This window comes from Plecotus auritus (assembly GCF_963455305.1).
Source record: "Plecotus auritus genome assembly, chromosome: 2".
Taxonomy (NCBI): Eukaryota; Metazoa; Chordata; class Mammalia; order Chiroptera; family Vespertilionidae; genus Plecotus; species Plecotus auritus.
Genome location: NC_137771.1, coordinates 220,855,086 through 220,874,300, shown reverse-complemented (window position 1 = coordinate 220,874,300; position 19,215 = coordinate 220,855,086). Strand labels below are relative to the sequence as shown.

Sequence of the window (19,215 nt, the reverse complement as noted above, 5' to 3'; positions counted from 1 at the left end):
GCTGGGAGAGAAAGGACCCTACTCGTGACTCAAGATGGACCCCAGGGCCCTGGCTGGTTTTGTTCAGTGGATAGACGGTCCCGGCCTGCAGACTGAAGGGTCTCGGGTTTGATTCTGGTCAGGGCACATGCCCGGGTTTCAGGCTCAATCCCCAGTAGGAGGCGTGCAGGAGGCAGCGGATCTATAATTCTCTCTCATCATTGATGTTTCTATCTCTCCCTCTCCCTTCCTCTCTGAAACAAATGACAAAAAAAGATGGACCCCAGGGACGTGGGGCACCAAGTCCCAGCAGCCTGTGACGGTGTTCAGCGGCAGCAAAGCTAACGCTGTGGTCACGGTCCCCTCTTGCAGGTGCTGAGTTGGGGGGCGTGAGCAAGCCTCAGGGCATTGGAATGTCCCGTCTTGATTTTGGTGGTGGTCATGCAGGTGTCCATAGAGTAAAAAGCCTCGAGCTATACGTTTAAGATTTGTGCACTATATAATTCCGTTAACCTCGATGAAAAGCTTTAGCAAGATGATGTTGGCATAGCTCCATGTTGTCACAGGTGTCAGAACTCAGTTCCTTTTTGCAGCTGAGGGTTATTCTGTCAGGAGCGGCATTCTGTCGTCAATTCATCTGTTGGTGGGCGTTGTGGTTGCCTCCAGTTGGGGGCTATTATGAACACGCCCATTTGTTTTCATTTCTCTCGGGTCCACGTCTAGGAGTGGAATGACGGGTTCTTCAGGGTGAGTGTATGTTTAACTTTATAAGAAACTGTCAAACCATTTTCCAAAAAAAACACACAAACAAACGGTGGTTTGCCTCTCTGCAGCCTTGCCAACGTGTGGTATCTATTGTCAGTCGGAGGCTGCAGCCACCCTGGTGGGTGGGAGGTGATCTCTCCCTGTGGTCCCCTGATGACTAACGATGCGAGCATCGTTCCCTGGGCTTGTTGGCCATGTGGATAGCATCTTGGTGGAGTGTCTTTCGGATCACTTGTCCGTGTTCCCTTGGTTGGTTGTCTTTTCATGTTGGGGCTGTAAGAGCTTTGATATATTCTAATACAAATCCTGTGTCAGATAGAGGTGCTGGGATATTTCCTCTTGGCTCCTGGTCTGCTTTTATATTGCCTTCAGGGTGTCTTTGAAGAGCAGAAGGCTTAAGTTTTCAGGCATTTTAATTTACCAACTTGTTCCTTTCGTGTTCATGTTCTTTGCACCCCGAGAAACCTTCGCCCATCTCATGGTTGCAAATACTTCCTTCTGTTCATCATGGCAGCTCTGAGGGCACAGCTCTTTTGCTTAAGTCTATGATCCACCTGAGTTAACTTTGTGTGTGGTATGAGGTAAGGGTCAGAGTTCTTCTTCTTTTTTTCTTCCCCAAACAACAACCCGTGTTTTAAAATGTTAAACCCGAAAGAGCGAACATAAACTAGTTGGGCAAAATACTTGCATGACCTGGATGAGGTGGTGGTTTTGTAATCAAGACTGAAAAGGAGTGTGACAGCTCCATGGCGGTGACATTTTAATGTGAACGTAGAAGGGCCCACCTTTTGGAGACTGGAGACTGTGTGTCCTTTCAACTTAGGGCTTGACAAGGAGGTGGGCTGGGCAGGGGAGCTGGGGGGAGCCAGATGGCTACCAAAACCCAAGATTCCCTGATTCGAACAGTGGAAGGAAAAACTTGTATAAAGGTGTGTGTGTGCGGGGGGGGGGGGGGGGGCAGAAGGGGGGCGGACTTTGCAATGGAGCCCTGTACTCATTGAATTAAAATCACTGAGAGCTGAGGCTGGTGCCCAGCCCTGCCTCTCTGGCTTTGTTAGGGGGCAGGGGTGCTGATGGACAGTGGCTTTGAGGTCCAGCTTGAAGCCTGGGATGCTGGGTTTCTCACCTGCAGCCTCTCGGAGCCATGACCACTTTGGCCATGAGAACTGGGACCACCAGCTGAAGCTGGCAGTGGCGTGGAACCGTGTGGACATTGCCCGGAGCGAGATCTTCACCGATGAGCGGCAGTGGAAGGTATGGCCTCTCGGGGCTGCCCTGGGGGTGGCGGGAGGGGGTGTCGCTGGGCCCACAGGAATCATGCCTCAGGAGCAGGATGGCCTCTGTCTAGATCCAGCCCTTCCCTTGGTGGAGGGTGGCCCAGCCAAGTTTCTCCTCCCTAAATTGGAGACCACAGTTGTCCCCATCCAAGGGGGTTGAAGCCCAGATTACGGGGGGCGATGTCCAGATGCAGCCCCCCCCCCACGGCACTCTCTCTCAGCCTTCAGAGCTGCACCCCATGATGACGGCCGCCCTCATCTCCAACAAGCCTGAGTTTGTGAAGCTCTTCCTGGAGAACGGGCTGCGGCTGAAGGAGTTTGTCACGTGGGACACCCTGCTCTACCTGTACAAGAACCTGGACCCCTCCTGCCTGTTCCACTGCAAGCTGCAGAAGGTGCTGGCCGAGGAGCCGGAGCGCGTGGCCTGCGCGCCCGCCCTGCCCGCCGTGCAGATGCACCACGTGGCGCAGGTGCTGCGGGAGCTCCTGGGCGACTCCACGCAGCTGCTGTACCCCCGGCCCCGCTCCAGCGACCGGCCCCGGCTCTTGCTGCCCGTGCCCCACATCAAGCTCAACGTGCGTGCTGGTAACGTGGCCCCCGCTCCGCGTGGCCTGCATGCTGGGCCACTGCTGGGTCCTTAGCACTTTCTGAAAAAATATTTAGGTTACATTTTTATTAGAAAAGAAATACACTTCCTGCCTTCCTCTGCTCAGCTGCCATAACCGAGTACAACAGACTGGGGCTTACACAGCAAAAGTGTATTCTCCCACAGCTCTGGAGGCTGGAAGCCCGAGACCAGGTGCCAGCGGGGTTGGTTTAAGTAAGGCCTTCCTTCCTGGTTGCAGACGGCCTTTTTTCTGCTTCTGCCCATCAGGAGAGAGCACTCTGTGCTGCTTCCTCTTCTTTTATTTTTCTTTGTTTTGAAATCAATAGAAATCAAATATTTTTATTGATTTCAGAGAGGAAGGGAGAGGGAGAGAGAGATAGAAACATCAACGATGAGAGAGAATCATTGATTGGCTGCCTCCTGCAGGCCCCCTCCTGGGGACCGAGCCTGCAACCCAAGCATGTGACCTTGACCGGAATTGAACCCGGGACCCTTCAGTCTACAGGCTAACGCTCTGTCCACTGAGCCAAACTGGCTAGGGCTGCTTCCTCTTCTTAGAAAGACTCTACTCCTGTTGGGTCAGGGCCCCACCCATATGACCTCATTTAACCCCAACCACCCACCGCCTTAGAGACCCTGTCTCCACATACAGTCACATTGGGAGTTGGGGAGTCAACATACCAATTTGGAGAGGGACATAATTCAGCCCATAACTTACTTTCTGAAAATGTCAAATGATACAAAAGGTTATGTAAGGAAAATGATCCCCATTGTGCCCTGGACCCCCAGTCCTGCTCTCCGGATGTAATTGGTGTTCCGGGTGGGCTCACAGGTCACAATATTCCACTCATGTCCGTGTGAGGTGCCCAGCCGGACAGGAGGGGGTGTTTCTAGTCTCATCCTCATCTGTGTGACGCATGGCGCTGGTGTATCATCGGGGAGTATTCGTCTGTCACTAAGATTTTATAAGCCAAGCCTCAGTGCCGTTTTGTCAGTTTCCCTTTGAGAACTTGAACTGCTCTTTGACCTTGAGGGGTTATTTTAATAGATTTTCTGATAGGGAAATGTTTTTATTGCTGTTTTGACTCTCACCTTGCTGGCAGTGTAAGGTGTGTTTAATGTGACACTGGATTCTGTTGCCAATATTTTCAGGGTTTTTGCATCAGAATGTTTAAGGCTTTGATTGTACTGTTATCTTGGGGGCTGTCTTTGTCAGGTTCTGGTACCAGTTCCGTGTTAGCCTTCCTTCTTTCTCTGCTCTGGAACAGTTTATGTGGCTGGAATTCACTGCTTCTTACAAGCTCAGCGGACTCCCCTGTGAGTCCATCGGGGCCCGGGGCCTTTTTTGGGTAGAAGCTCTGATAACTTCTTCAGTTTCTATCCTGATGATTTCTTTGTGGCATTGGTGGTGGTTCCTGCAAACTGTCTAAGATCAGATTGGGTTTTGTGGGTTTTTTTTCCTGCTAGAAGATGACCCACTTCTTTTAGGTTTTTGCATGTGTTCGTTGTCCCAGGCAAGCTCTGCCTGACCCTGAGAAAGACGTGGCTGTGGCTGAGTTTTACGTGTTTGCGGTTCTGCTCTGCTTGATCCCAGTGTATTTAAGATACCCAGCGGGAAGGTACTTTAGAAAGTCCAAAAGAGAAGCTCACACTTGACCATGTCTGTAATTTAAGAAGATAAACTAATTTTTTTTATAAAGATGGGCATTTGGGAAACTTCCAAAACCACTTAAAGAAAGTGCCGTTTTGTGTGTGAGATGGAGGATGTGAGCTCTCTCTCTGGGAATTGTTTCCAGGCTGTCTGAGTATGTGTTTACTGACTGACCGGCCAGGAAGCCTTGTGTCCCTCTGCCGCTTGAGTGTGTCCGCAGCCCAGGTGCCTTCCTGTTCTCACAGACCCTCAGTGTCTGCCCAGCAGCGTTTTCTGCTTGCTTTCTCTTTTACGAGACACGGCGTGGGTCCCTGAGGAGCTCATAGCCATGGCTCTGGCAACAGACTGTTAGAATTTTTCTTCATAGAAAGGGGCTTTGATGGGGTCAGGGAGGACTGAGGAACCTTGAGCTGCCTGGAGTGTCACAGGATTTACAAATGTTGGTGCAGGAGCCACTGGTACCCCACTTTCTGGATGTTTTTATGTGTGTCCAGTGATGGGTTTATAACCCCGGTGTTCATGGTGCTGTTGAAAACGCAGGTCGCAGGGCTCATCCCCCAGGGGTAGAGGTTGAGAAGATGTGGGCTGCTGTGCTCATGACCTTCACCCCGCCAGGGGAACCTGATGCTAGTGGGGACCTCGGCAGGGGCTCTGACTGTCCACTGCTCACAGGTGCAGGGAGTGAGTCTCCGGTCCCTCTACAAACGCTCATCAGGCCAGGTCACCTTCACCATGGACCCGGTCCGCGATCTTCTCATTTGGGCCATCGTCCAGAACCGCCGGGAGCTGGCAGAAATCATTTGGGCTCAGGTAACCAGATATGTGGCCGTGAGTGGGCCAATGACAGGGCTCCAGCAGGGAGCCTGGCCAGTGAGCCTAGCACTGACAGCAGGTGGGGTGGCCAGAGCCGTGGAGGGAGGGCAATGGGTGTCACAACACCTGAAGGGACTCGGGGTGTCCAGTGTTGAGAACAGAGGGCTTAGCTCTAAGCAAGAAAATAATTGTTTAAAAGGCGAGACACACAAACTCCTGCAGGTATGTGCAGGGAGGAGGCTGGCCAGGAAGAGCCATCCTCCGGGGGCCCCGTGGGTTCTGGGGGTCAGCGCCTGAGCTGTGGCCGTTCTGTTCAGAGGCTGCAGGGCAAGCTCCGTCCCGGGAGGGGCTGCGTCTCCCCATTGGCTGTTGGGGATCTCAAGGAGACCGTCTGTCACTTGGTTGGGAGCAGGCCTGGTGCCCCTGCCTGAGCCTGGCTCCAGCTGATTCTCCTCTTTAAGGGAAAGTAAAATTTAGGCTTTTCTCAGAGAAGCCCCTGTTTTTAGTGCTGGCATTTCCAAATTGCTCTCGAGGAGTTAGCTCTCTCCCCCGTTGTCACCAGCAGTGTGGCACTGGTGGTGGTCCTGGGAGGTTCGTCCTTTCCCAGGGGCAGGGTGGTCAGCGCTGGGCCGGGCCTGACTGTGGCCTCGGGTGCTCTGTGGGGCTTGGGGGGGGGGGTGGAAGGCCAAATGCAGATTCCCAGGCCCTGACACCAGCCCTCATGCTGGGCGGGTGCTGCTCGTACACCCAGCACCTCCGGGCTGTGCTTTGAGGGCCTCCGTGAGATTTTCTCCGTCCCTGTCTGGTGCCTGGGCTGGCGGTGCCACTGAGGCAGGGAGCCCTGAGCCCGGACGGAGACCTGCAGGGCCTGGTCCTGCTTCTCTCCATTGGTGCTCTCTGACTCTCAGCCCCGCATCTGGGGTTGACCAGATGCCCTGGGAGCCTGGGCCTCCTGCCAGCAGTGCTGTGCTGGTGCCCTGTGTCCAGTTTGTGTTTGGATGGGCAGGCGGGCTGCCTGGTAAGCAGACCACTTCCACTGGCCCGTGCAGAAGGCCGGGCCTCAGAAATGGTATCTGTGTTGATGTGGGTGACCCAAATGGTCTATAAAGAGAGGGGCCACAGCAAGCAACACCCAGGGCCCCATGCTGCCCCAGGGTCTCTGCCTTCATCACCCCGGGCAGTGTGTCTGTGGCTCCCTGGCTGGACCATGCGGGCCCTGATGGTGGCTCCCCTGGCCCAGAGCCAGGACTGCATCGCCGCGGCCTTGGCCTGCAGCAAGATCCTCAAGGAGCTCTCCAAGGAGGAGGAGGACACGGACAGCTCCGAGGAGATGCTGGCCCTCGCCGACCAGTACGAGCACAGAGCCATCGGTGAGTCGACGGGCCGGGCCTCCCGCTCGCTCAGCACCCTGAGTCGCCCTGGGGTCCTCCTCCCGGGTCCCAGCCCCTCAGCGTCACTCTGAGGTCCTTGCCCCACTCCTGTCCCATCTGTGCCATCCAGAGGGGCCCTTTGGGGGGACCCTGTTGCTGTGACAGGGTCCCCCTCTCCGCAGGCGTCTTCACCGAGTGCTACCGGAAGGATGAGGAGAGAGCACAGAAACTGCTCACCCGGGTGTCAGAGGCCTGGGGCAAGACCACCTGCCTGCAGCTGGCCCTGGAGGCCAAGGACATGAAGTTCGTGTCCCACGGGGGCATCCAGGTGACCGCAGGCGGGCCTGCTTCCAGGAATAGCCGCCCTGCTGCTGTCGTGGAGTTGCAGCCTCCGCTCAGTAGAGGGCGCACATGTTCACCAGTTTCAGATCCATTTGGACGAGGGATGGTGCCTGACCTGTCAGTCACGTGCTGCAGACCCCAGAGGTGCTCCTCCCTGTTTATGGGGAAGGAAACTGATGCTAAATGAGAGGCAGGACGTTAGTCACCTCCACAGGGTGTTCCTACCTGGAACCGCCCCCCCCCCTTGTGACCCCAGGAGCCAGGCGCCAGTCCCCCACCTGGGACCTCAGGAGAGGGCAGAGCGCCACAAGCAGGGAGCTCCTCCACACGCTGCGCTCCGGAGGCCTGGAGTTTGGCAGGTGCCTTCAGAACACCAGCATTGCCTTGAGCATCGCTTTGTGCTGTCACCATGTCCATGGAGCATTGTCATGCCCCGTGCTGTGCTGGGGCCTGGGAAGATGGTGGGGAGGAATCCTGTCCCCTCTTTTAGGACTCCTCCCTCCCCGCCCCCCCGCCTCCACACAGTGCTCAGAGGGGCCAGCTGTTGAGAGCCAGGGAGGATGGGCCCTGAGCCAGAAGCCAGGGTATGGGCCCCCTCTCTCCGCCCTTACCTCTGGGAGAGCCCAGCCCGGCCCACCTGGAGCTGCTCCTTAGCTGGCAGCTGGCAGGCTGCCCTGTGCCACCCACTGAATCTCATGGTTGGGGGTGGGCAAAGGGCACTGTGCTGGAGCATGTGGACTCCCCCTCAAGGGTGGACCCCCACCTTGGGTGGGGCACAGGGAGCCCCAGGTCAGGATGGGGTGAGGGGCCCACTGTCCTGAAGCTGGCCCCTCTGTCCACAGGCCTTCCTGACCAAGGTGTGGTGGGGCCAGCTCTGCGTGGACAACGGGCTCTGGCGGGTGATCCTGTGCATGCTGGCCTTCCCGCTGCTCACCACCGGCCTCGTCTCCTTCAGGTGCCACCTGGCTGCGGGGCTGCAGGGCTGTGGGGCTATGGGGCTGCGGGCATGTGGGGCGGTGGAGCTGCAGGCTGCGGGGCTGCAGGGCTGAGGGTGATCCCAAATGCCCTCACCAGGGGCAAGTTGCATGTATCCTCAGGGCTGTGATTGGATCCTAGATGGTGGGGATGCATTCAGGCAGGAGGCAGAGGGAGGGGCCTCACCTGTGCAAAGCCCCCACCCTGCCCTGAGCACCCTCCTGTGCTGAGCACCCACCTGCCCTGAGCACCCACCTGCCCCGGGCACCCATCTGTCCTGAGCACCCACCTGCCCCAGGCACCCACCTGCCCCGGGCACCCATCTGTCCTGGGCATCCACCTGCCCTGAGCACCAACCTGCTCCGGGCACCCATCTGTCCTGAGCACCCACCTGCCCCGGGCACCCATCTGTCCTGAGCACCCACCTGTCCCGGGCACCCATCTGTCCTGAGCACCCACCTGCCCTGAGCACCAACCTGTCCCGGGCACCCATCTGTCCTGGGCACCCACCTGCCCTGAGCACCCACCTGCCCCGGGCACCCATCTGTCCTGGGCACCCACCTGCCTCGGGCACCCACTTGCCCTGGGCACCCATCTGTCCTGGGCATCCACCTGCCCTGAGCACCCACCTGCCCCGGGCACCCATCTGTCCTGGGCACCCACCTGTCCCGGGCACCCATCTGTCCTGGGCACCCACCTGCCCTGAGTAGCTGAGGATCTGTTACAGCTCCATGGAACCAGGCTACAGGCGCTGTTGGGGTCCTTGCTCTTCAGGGTATCTGGTGGGGCCTCTGCCGTAGCTGTGTGTGCAAGGTTTTAGGGGTGTGTCCGCCCTTCCCTGCCACGTGGTGTGAGCACATGCAGGGGCACCCTGAGCACACGGGCCTGGGTCAGGGTGGCTCAGGTCCCCAGGCTGCCAGGCCCCTCATGGCCTCGCTGTCGCCGCAGGGACAGGAGGCTGCAGGCGGTGCGGGGCCTGGCCCGGGTCCGCGCCTTCTTCAACGCGCCTGTGGTCATCTTCCACCTGAACATCCTGTCCTACTTCTCCTTCCTCTGCCTCTTCGCCTACGTGCTCATGGTGGACTTCCAGCCCTCGCCCTCCTGGTGCGAGCGCCTCATCTACCTCTGGCTCTTCTCCCTGGTCTGCGAGGAGCTGCGGCAGGTGCGTCCCACCCCTTCCTCGCCGTCCTTGGGAGGGTGGTGTCTCCCTGCCCACTGGTCCCCTCCCACCCACCATGGTCACTGTCTCACGTGGCCCTTGGGCCCCGTTGCTCACACTGTGTAAACGTCCCCACCTGTCAGGACCTGAGCGATGGAAGGAGGTGCTCCTCCCCTCACGGCCTCCTGCAGCCAGACCTTTCAGGAGGGGCCAGGCTCACAGGGGCCGCCCCACAACCGAGGGCACGCCCTTCTCCCTGAGTCAGTCCGGTGGTCCATGAGGGACCTGGTTGTTCCCAGGGGGCCCTCTGCCCCACCCTGCAGCTGCCTGGGTCCGGGGCCTGGTACCTAGAGGAGGGTGTGGGGACCCCTGCCAGGCTCTCATGGTCACTCCAGGGTCTCCCCTTCCTCTTGGAGCTGCAGGGAGCTGGAGGGCCTGTGGCTCCAGCCAGTGGGGAGGGCTTCCCCAACACTCATTTGCATACTGGGCAGGGCTTCCCCAACACTCATTTGCATACTGGGCAGGGCTTCCCCAACACTCATTTGCATACTGGGCAGGGCTGAGGTCCTGCACCTGGAGGTGCTCAGTGGCACCTCCTGCCCAGGCTCCTCCTGCTGTTCCTGACCCTCGGTGGTGGGAATCCATCCCCTCCAATCCAGGAGGGAGCGAGCATTTTACTTCGGGTAAGATAAGAGCGACGGCAGCCAGGCCCCCATAATGATCCTCTCGCAGCTCCTCTACGACCCTGACGAGTGTGGGCTGGTGAAGATGGCCCTCCTGTACTTCAGCGATTTCTGGAACAAGCTGGACATCGCTGCCATCCTGCTCTTCATAGCGGGCCTGACCTGCCGGTGAGCGGCCCTCTCCCCTCAGGCGCCTGCCCACAGGGGTGGGCTCGAGACTGGACCAGAGCCGGCCACCCTCGGGGACTTAGCTACCTCTGAATGAGTCTGTCGTCTGTCCAGTGGGCGACCCTGCCCGCCCTGGGGATGGCTGCCACGTGCACGGTCCCCTTTCTCCATGAAGCTGAGGGACCCCATCCAGCCTCCTGTCCCAGGATGCCTGCACAGCCTGGCTACCTGCCCGAGGCTGGGCTTCTAGATCTTTCTGGAGAATAAGTGCTACACCCCACTGGAGACTCTGTCCCCTGAGCTCACACCCAGTTTTTAGCACCTCAGGGCCCAGGAATCACTAGAGCCCTTTACCTCCAGGGCCCACACATGGGCATGGGCAGGTGAGCGGGTGGCTGGGGACAGGCTGTGGGAGCAGCAAGCTGAGGCCCCTGACTCTGCCCTGGGCCAGGCTGATCCCGGCATTGCTGTACCCCGGGCGCATTGTCCTCTCTCTGGATTTCATCATGTTCTGCCTCCGGCTGATGCACATATTTACCATCAGTAAGACGCTGGGGCCCAAGATAATCATCGTGAAGCGGATGGTAAGGAGATGAGGGGCCTGATGCCAGTTGCAAGTGAGGCGCACCAGGGCTTACGCATACACCTAGCGTCCCACATCCCTGCTTGGCCCTGGGCTCTCACCTCCTGGCACACCTGCCTCAGGTCTTTTCCTGTATATCACCTCTTCCAGGCAGCCCTCCCTGATTGCCACAGCACATTCCTGATCCCTGTTATAACTCCTGTTGATCCCCTCTGTGGGTCACAGTCACATCCAACCCCTCCTACACATCGGGGTGTGCTCAGGACCCCATTGGGACATGGCAGCAGTCCCCCAGGGCTGCGTCCCCAGAGCACCTACAGCATGGGTGTCGGCTACTTCTCCCTCCACTGCGGGGTTCACAGACAGGCATGGAGGGTGGGGTCCCCCTGCGGTCAAGGAGATTAAGGCGTGTGTGGGGCTGCAGCCGGGGCCGCCTTCTCTCTGCAGATGAAGGATGTCTTCTTCTTCCTCTTCCTGTTGGCCGTGTGGGTTGTGTCCTTCGGGGTGGCCAAGCAGGCCATCCTCATCCACAATGAGAGCCGGGTGGACTGGATCTTCCGGGGGGTCGTGTACCAGTCGTACCTCACCATCTTCGGGCAGATCCCGGCCTACATCGACGGTAAGACGAGGTCCTGACAACTGTGGGAAAGGAGCCCCCATACCAGCAGGGGTCCTGGGAGCTCACGGGTGAGGAGAGGAGGGTGGGCGTTCCCCACTTGCCGAATACTGCTCCTGGGTGGGAGCTTCCGGGGTTCCCCTGGGGAAAGAAACGGCAGGTGCACACACTGTCCAGCTGAGCAGGGAAGGCATCAGCCAGGGTGGGATGGGTGCCGAGCTGCACCTCAAAGCTTCGGCTGAGATCCGGGTGGATCGAGGGTGTGGCCTGGGGCACTGGGCATCAGTGACACCCCCTCCCCAGCATTAGTGCCACCCTATTCCTTCTCTTCCCCCCCATTCAGAAATAACTTCCTCCTTCCTAGACGGAAAGAACACTTTTTGTATACTGAGTTTTGCCTTTATTTGCTAATTTTAGAATCTAAAATTTAGGATCTAATTTGACATTTGCAGATATCCACTTACATTTAGAATCTAATTTAACATTTGCATCACCCCAAAAAGACACCCATACAAATTAGCAGTCACTCCCCATCCCCTCCTCTGCTCAGCCATAGGCTACCTCCAATCTACTTTTCATCTCTATAGAGTGTCTTTTGTGGACACTGCCTATAAATTGGATGACGTAACATGTAGTCTTTTGTGTCTTGCATAATGTTTTCAAGATTCGTTCGTATCATAGCCTGTATTAGTATTTCACTCCTTCTTTGTGGCTAAATAATATTCCATTGTGTGGATAGACCACATTTTGTTTCTTCCTAAGTGGGTGAGCATTTGAGTTGTTTCCACTCTTTGGCTGCTATGAACAATGTAGCTATGAACAGTTATGAGTTTTTGTGTTGAAATGTTTTTACTTCTCCTGGATATATACCTACCAGCAAAACTGCTGGGCTAATGGTAACTCCACGAGAAACTGCCAAACTGTATTCCACAGCGCCTGCTCCATTTTTATCCCGCCAGCAGTGCACGGGGTTCCAGTTTCTCCACCTCTTCGCCAACACTTGTTACTGGCGGTTCCGGTGGGTGTGGAGTGTGTCTCACTGTGGTTTTCGTTTGCATTTCCCTGACGGCCAATGATGTTGAGCACCTCTTCATGTACTGACGGAGCTATTTCTGTATCTTCTTTGGAGTAATATCTATTCCTAACCTTTGCCCATTTTCCAAGTGGGTTGTCTTTTTATTAAGTTGTTAGAGTCTTTACACATGGATACCATCTATCCCGTGGATCTGTATGTCTGTCCTTGTGCCAGTACAACACTCTCTCAGTTACTATTGCTTTACATTAAGTTTAAAAATCAGGAAGTTTGAGTCTGTCCTTCAACTTGGTTCTTTTTTTTCAAGATTGTTTTGGCCTCTGGGTCCTTTGGATCCATATGAATTTTTGGATCAGCTGATCAATTTTTTTTTTTTAAAAAAAAGGCATCTAGGATTTTGATTGTGAATGTGGGCTGTCTTTCCACTCACTTAGGTCTATAATTTCTTTCTGTGCCATTTTGTAATTTTCATTGTATAAGTCATTCTACTTTTATTAAGTTTATTCCTAATTGTTTTATTTTTTCATACTGTTGTAAATAGAATGGTCCTATTAATTTTGTTTTGTTTGTTGCTACTGTATAGAAATATACTATATTTTGTATCTGGAAGTCTTGCCAAACTTCTTTATTAGCTCAAGTCGATTTTTTAATGGGTTGTGAGGGATTTGCTCTATAAAAGATCATGTCATCTGCAAGTAGAGATACTTTTCTCATTCCTTTCCAATCTGGATGCCTTTTATTTCTTTTCTTTTTCTTTTTCTTTTTTTTTTTTTTTTTGCCTACTTATCCTGCTAGAATCGCTGGTACAATGCTGAGTATAAGTATTGAGAGCACATCTCTTAATCTTGCTCTGGATCTTAGGGGGTGGGAAGCTTTCCGTCGTTCACTATTAAGTATGATGTGGGGGGTTTCCTGGAAATGTCCTTTATCTGGTTGAAGAAGTTCCCTTCTATTCCTGGTTTCTTGAGTGTTTTTATTATGAAAGGCTGTTGGATTTTGTCAAATGCCTTTTCCGCATCTATTGAAATGTTGTTATATTCATTGATTGTCAGATGTCCAACCAACTCTAGGTTCCTGGGATACGTCTCACTGCATCACGGTGTGTGTCCTCTTTATATGCTGCTGGGCTGGGTTTCCTAGCACGTTGCTGAGGGTTTTTGCATCTGTGTTCACAAAGGGGTCTGGTCTGTACTTCTCGTGTCGTGTTTTGTCTTCTTTTGGTATCGGGAGATGCTAGCCTCATAGCGTGACTTGGGAAGTATTCCCTCCTTTCTTACATTTTGGAAAAGTTTGTGAAAGATTTACTTTAATTCTTCTGTAAACACTTGGTAGACTTTACCAGTGAAGCCATCTGGGCCTGAATTTTTGTGTGTGTTAAGTTTTAAAATTATGAATTCAATCTCTTTACTTGTTGTAGGTCTATTTGTATTTTCTATTTCTTCTTCAGTTTGATTGTTTACGTCTTTCTAGGAATATGTCCATTTTTCTAAGTGATCTAATTTGTTAGCAGGGAATTTTTCGTAGTATGTCTTTATAGTTCTTTTTATTTTTGTAACATTGGCAGTGATGTCCTCTTTTCATTTATGATTTTAGTAATCTGAGCCATTTCTTCCCGCCCCCCTTGATCCAGTGTAGAAAGAGGGTTGTGATTTTGTTGCTCATTTTCAAGAAACCAGATTTTAGTTTTGTTCATTTTCTTTGTTTTTAAAAATATAAACTTTATTTTAATTATTTGCATTCTGACCTTTATTACTTTCTTCTGCTTGCTTTGGATTTAGTTTGCTTTTCTCTTTTTAGTTCACTGAAGTGGAAGGTTATGTTACTAATTTGAGCGCTTCTTCTTAATATAGGTATTTATAACTATGATAGTGAGTTTCTATCTCAGAAAAGTAGCAACACTTTCAAAAATATATTTGATTACAAAAAAACAGTGCATAATCATTAGTGAAAAAATTTAAAAATTCAAGCTTAAGTACAAAGGAAAACGTGGTCCCTGATCCACGTCCCAGAGTTAACCACTATTAACAGCTTCGTGTGTTTCCGTAGGTACTTTTTCATGCACAACTGAAATTTATGCTTTATTTGTCCTCTTCTCTGCCAGCGTGGCCCTGCATTTGGCTTGTGACCACCTGTTTCCTCACGCCACCTTCTCTCTTCACTAGTTGTTCATTTTCTCCTTTTGAATCCTCTCCACCGCATGGGGCTCTCCAGGCTGGGACCCGTGTGTTAGCAATGACGGTAGCCCTGCCGGAGCCAGCCCTGCCCGGGGCTGGGAAATGCTGGTGGGGATGGCTGGCCCTGGGCAGGGTCCCGTGCCAGCCTGCAGAGGAGGCCGGCTCGGGGGGCTTCCCTTGGCAGCCGCACGGCCTGCCCCCGGGGATGCCTGGGTGCAGGTGGACGCCTCTCTTTGGGGCTGAGCTGCCAGCTGAGGTCACCCAGATGTGCAGGTGTCCATCTGCACATCTGCACATCGTGCCTGCATGGCTTCCTTTGTTCCCTGCCCCCTCCCCATGCTAGGCGTGAACTTCAGCCTGGACCAGTGCAGCCCCAATGGCACCGACCCCTACAAGCCCAAGTGCCCTGAGAGCGACGCCACCCGGCACCGGCCCATCTTCCCCGAGTGGCTGACGGTCATCCTGCTCTGCCTGTACCTGCTCTTCACGAACATCCTGCTGCTCAACCTGCTCATCGCCATGTTCAAGTGAGTGCTGCCGGGGGCTCGCCCAGGCCCAGCTCGCTGCCCCCTCCCCCCGCCATCACCGCCATCGGTGCGAGTGGACCCTGAGCCGGGACCCAGGACCCAGGCGCACTGAGGTGCCCCATTCATCCCAGGCTGGACTGTGCCAGCCACTCTCCCTGGCCACTGTCTAGGGCACTGCTGCATCTGTCCAGGGCACTACTGCTGGGGACCAGCGGTCTGGTCATTCAGCCCATGAGCCAGGCTGGAGGAGGACATGATGGCTGGGGCCGGCAAAGGCTCACTCCTCCCTGTGCCTGGGGTCAGTGGGGCTGTAGGGGGTGGACTCCAGGTTCATGGTCAAGGAATCTCTGGGCTTCTCACAGAGAAGTCACCTCCCCGAGGGGCCAGGCACAGCCACATGCAGGGGGCAGCGGGATTCGTACGCAGGGCGCTCGCTGAGCCTCGGTGCTTGTGGAGAAAACACTATTTCGCAGGTTGTTTGTGTACATGCAGTAAGATCCTGAGGGTGGAAGCTTTTTGTGCAGGCCTCCCGCTGTGCAGACGCGGACGGCTGGACGGGGCAGCGCTGTCTGAGGCCCTCCCGGTGTGGAGGAGTGCGCGTCAGCACTTAGTGAAAACGCTGCTCCGGGACCCGGGGCCCTGGCTTGGTCAAGCACCCTCCCCTTCCCCTTTATCAGCTAAGTTGCTGAGGTTGTCATTTTCTGATTTGCTGGGACAGACCCTGAACATGTGCTGGAACTCTGATACAGAGGCCAAAGGGGACCAGCGGGCAGGGCTCTGTCCCGTAGCAAGGAAAGCAAGTGCTTTCTTTTTTTAAAAAAAATTATATATATATATATATATATATATATATATATATATATATATATATTATTGATTTTAGAGAGGAAGGGAGAGGGAGAGAGAAAGATAGAAACATCCATGATGAGAAAGAATCATTGATTGGCTGCCTCCTGCATGCCCCCTACTGGGGATCGAGCCTGCAACCCAGGCATATGCCCTTGGCCGGAATAGAACCTGGGACCCTTCAGTCCACACCCCTCTATCCATTGAGCCAAACCAGCTAGGGCGCAAGTGCTTTTCTGAGCAAACGTGTCTGCCTATTGCAGACTCTATCCCTTCTGTTTGTCAGATTGAACCCATAGACTCCTTTTAGAGTTCAATGCCAAGACAAGCTCCATCTCCCACGATGTCTGCTTTCTTTTATCACCAACGAGGCGTATACACCACGATCCTGGCGTTCTTTCCTTCTCCCCCTGCCTCGCAGGCAGCTCGGAATTCTGCGTCCGGCTGCTCAGCTGTCTTTTTCTGCCCCTCGAGTCACCCTGGGAGGTGTGTGTCTGTTTATGGGCCGTCACCTGGACCCCAGGGCAGGGAGATGGGTGTGTGCTTGTTCTTGCCTCGTTGCACTGCATCTGGTCATTCTCTGTAACTGGCGTGCTCCTTGCCTCCCGCCAGCTACACGTTCCAGCAGGTCCAGGAGCACACGGACCAGATCTGGAAGTTCCAGCGCCACGACCTGATCGAGGAGTACCAGGGCAGGCCCCCGGCCCCGCCCCCCTTCATCCTCCTCAGCCACCTGCATCTCTTCATCAAGAGGGTCATCCTGAAGATCCCCGCCAAGCGGCACAAGCAGCTCAGTGAGCCGGCCCTCCGCGCTCCCGGAGTGTTTGTCCTCAGGGGTCTTGGGGCCACATGTGGGCTTGGGGGGGCTATGGTGACTCCTTCTGGAATCCTAGAAGCTTGGGAAGAACGAAGACCGTGCAGGGCACTGAGCTCCCGGCAGGCCCCTCGGGGATGGGCGTGGCTCAGGAGCAGGACCCCAGGAGGGCCTGGGAGTGGGCCAGAGCCCCTCATGCGTCCTCCCCACGCAGAGAACAAGCTGGAGAAGAACGAGGAGGCCGCGCTCCTGTCCTGGGAGATCTACCTGAAGGAGAACTACCTGCAGAACCAGCAGTACCAGCAGAAGCAGAGGACGGAGCAGAAGATCCAAGACATTAGCAACAGGTACAGGAGGCCATTCGGTTCTGAGACATACCAGGCACATGGCCCTCCTGGGGGAGGCCCGGCAACTGGTCACCTGGGACGGGAAACCTCAGTGCCGTGGCCCGAGCACTGGACCTCTGTCCTCCAGCTGACCCACAGCCCTCCCTCTGGGTCTTGGGAAGGCCACTGTGCTGTGGGTGGGGCTGACCCTGAAAGGCCGGGGTGGAGTGGGCTGGAGGAGGGGCAAGTGAGCCTGCCGGAGGCCAGCTGGAGGCCTGGAGGGCGGACAGTGAGCACGCTGGCACGTGGCCACACCGCAGCTCCCATAGGGCCTTGGTAGCCCACCTGACTTTCAGGCCCACTCAGCACATCCTCAGTTCTTGCTCAGCTCTTCCCACCCCACTTGCTTCCGGGGTGCCAGATCCATGTTGGGGGAGAGGTCTCTCACTCCCTCTCTCCACCCCACCCCTCAGCCCTGTGGGCACCAGAGGGCCTGGCTGCCAGGGACACAGACGTGGAAGAGTTTGGTCTTGTGTGTGTGTCACTGTGGGCCAGGAGGAGGGGGCATGGGGACATGTAGTCATGGCAGCTCCTGGCCCTGGCACAGAGGTTCCCGCAGGCTGTAGAGAGGGCGTTCTGGGGAGCATGCCCCCCCCCCCCCACCTCTCCTTAGAGATGGGCACCTGCCTTTCTCCATCTCTCGGCTCATCCGTGAAATGGTGACAGTGACAGTATCCATCGCCTGGAGTCACTTCCAGAACATAGGAGCATGTGTGAAGCGTGAGCACTTCCTGGGCTAGAGACATGCCAGCACACACTGGCTGTGTGTGGCTTTATGTCACTGTTGCACAGGAGTGATGGTGATGGTGCCCCTACATGGGCATCTTCTCTCCCAGAGTCGGGCGAGGGATTCCAGGCCCAGAGGCAGCATGGCACCCGGGCTGAGCCCGCCCCCGCTGCGCCCACACCTCAGGGCGCTCCTTGGTGATGGGGACAGTTCCTGCTTGTCACAGGGACGGAGTCACAGCCAGCCAATCGCGCGCTGTCGCCTTCCCTCCAGTAGCCAGGCAGCACACTCACAAGGCTGGCCGGGGACAGGGTGCGGAGCAACCACGTGGCTTTTCGGAAAGTAAGCAATACATAGCGAGGGCGCAAGTCAACTCCCGGGCCCTCAGTGAGATAACTGTCGGCCCTTTCCCTCGATAACCTTTCACAGTGGGCTGCAGCCCAGCTCAGGGTTCAGTGGTCACTAAAAGGGTTGCCCATGTTATTAAAGAAGAGACAGGAAGTGAAGACCCCTGGCCATCGACAGCCAGAGTCTGCGTGGACTGGGCTGTGGAATTATTGCACCCATAAACACAGCCAGCCTACGGTGGGTGAGATTCCCACATTGTAGCTAAATAAGACAAAATCCAAGCAACCGTTCCCCAAATGACAGCACGGCCCCTCCTTCCCGCAAACCCCAGCAGCGCCCAGCAGTAGCTTTGTTGTGTGTGACTTAGGTTCTGGAGCTCATGGCTGAGGGGAGGGGCTCAGCATGCACCTCACACCTGCATCTCTCACCAGGATGCTCTGTGGGCTGTGGGAGTGGCGGTGGGAGCCTGGGGCATCCGCTGGCTAAGAGATCTCCCTCCTTGGGCACCAGGCAGTCTATACAGAAACATGTACTATAAGCACTTTCAAATTAAGAGGAAGACGCCTGAAATTAAGGCCGACAGAGCCCCGGCTGTTGACTCGGAGGAGGCCGCCATCGGCAAGCTGGCCCCGTGCTGCCTCGCCGTCCAGGCCCCAGGCAGGCCAGCCAGGCTCAGCTGTGCACTCTTCCAGGGTGGACACCATGGTGGACCTGCTGGAAATGGACCGACTGAAGGGTTCGGGCTCCATGGAGCAGAGATTGGCCTCCCTGGAGAAGCAGGTGGGTTTCGGGCCGGGGCCTGTGTTTCTGGGGCACAGATCCGACGGGCCTGGCTGGTGCCTCTGTGGTGCCTGGCTGGTTTAAGAATGAGCACCCTGGGAACGACCAAGAGGAGGTGGGGAACGTGGGGCACCTGTTCCTCATGGGAAGAGGCGCCTTCTTTTCCCTCCGGAAAATTCCGCCCAAGCCCCCTGGCTGGGCTCCAGCACATTGCACTGCGAGGTACCACCTGGGGGCCAGTCTGAGGAGTAAGCTCTCGTCCCCTCCTCGGCCTCCTCCGGCCTGTCCCCCAACCCGGGGGGGCCGTCGGAATCGCCCTGGCGGCCTCAGCCCTCCTGGCAGAGCTCTGCTGGCTTCTGCGGCCCCAGGGGAGCGGCCGCCACGGGGTAGCCTGTGCGGGCAGGTGCTGACCAGATGCTGTGTGGGACCTCCCTGCAGGTGGCCCAGACAACCAGAGCGCTGCACTGGGTCGTGAAGACCCTGCGAGACAGCGGCTTTGGCTCGGACGAGGGCGCCCCCTCCCTGGGTGAGTGGGTGGCTGTTCTTCTGAGTCTGGGGACTGTGGGGTGGAGAGGCACCGGGCAGGGCTCCT

General features: G+C 55.7%; 1 protein-coding gene across 6 annotated transcripts in view; it reads left to right on the top strand.

Moving 5' to 3' along the window:
• Window positions 1-19,215, top strand: part of TRPM2 (transient receptor potential cation channel subfamily M member 2) — a 50,801-nt gene that overhangs the window by 23,679 nt on the left and 7,907 nt on the right. For all 6 annotated transcript variants that reach the window (XR_013960002.1, XM_080657400.1, XM_080657397.1 and 3 more), the window contains exons 11-25: window positions 1,877-1,998; window positions 2,243-2,596; window positions 4,952-5,089; window positions 6,333-6,462; window positions 6,645-6,790; window positions 7,647-7,759; window positions 8,728-8,941; window positions 9,671-9,789; window positions 10,241-10,373; window positions 10,820-10,991; window positions 14,539-14,722; window positions 16,181-16,362; window positions 16,597-16,729; window positions 18,536-18,623; window positions 19,062-19,149. Coding sequence is in view for 5 of the 6 variants with exons in the window: in XM_080657400.1 (XP_080513526.1) it covers window positions 1,877-1,998; window positions 2,243-2,596; window positions 4,952-5,089; window positions 6,333-6,462; window positions 6,645-6,790; window positions 7,647-7,759; window positions 8,728-8,941; window positions 9,671-9,789; window positions 10,241-10,373; window positions 10,820-10,991; window positions 14,539-14,722; window positions 16,181-16,362; window positions 16,597-16,729; window positions 18,536-18,623; window positions 19,062-19,149 (2,316 nt within the window). In the remaining variant the exon portion in view is untranslated. The remainder of the gene's footprint in view (window positions 1-1,876; window positions 1,999-2,242; window positions 2,597-4,951; window positions 5,090-6,332; window positions 6,463-6,644; window positions 6,791-7,646; window positions 7,760-8,727; window positions 8,942-9,670; window positions 9,790-10,240; window positions 10,374-10,819; window positions 10,992-14,538; window positions 14,723-16,180; window positions 16,363-16,596; window positions 16,730-18,535; window positions 18,624-19,061; window positions 19,150-19,215) is intronic.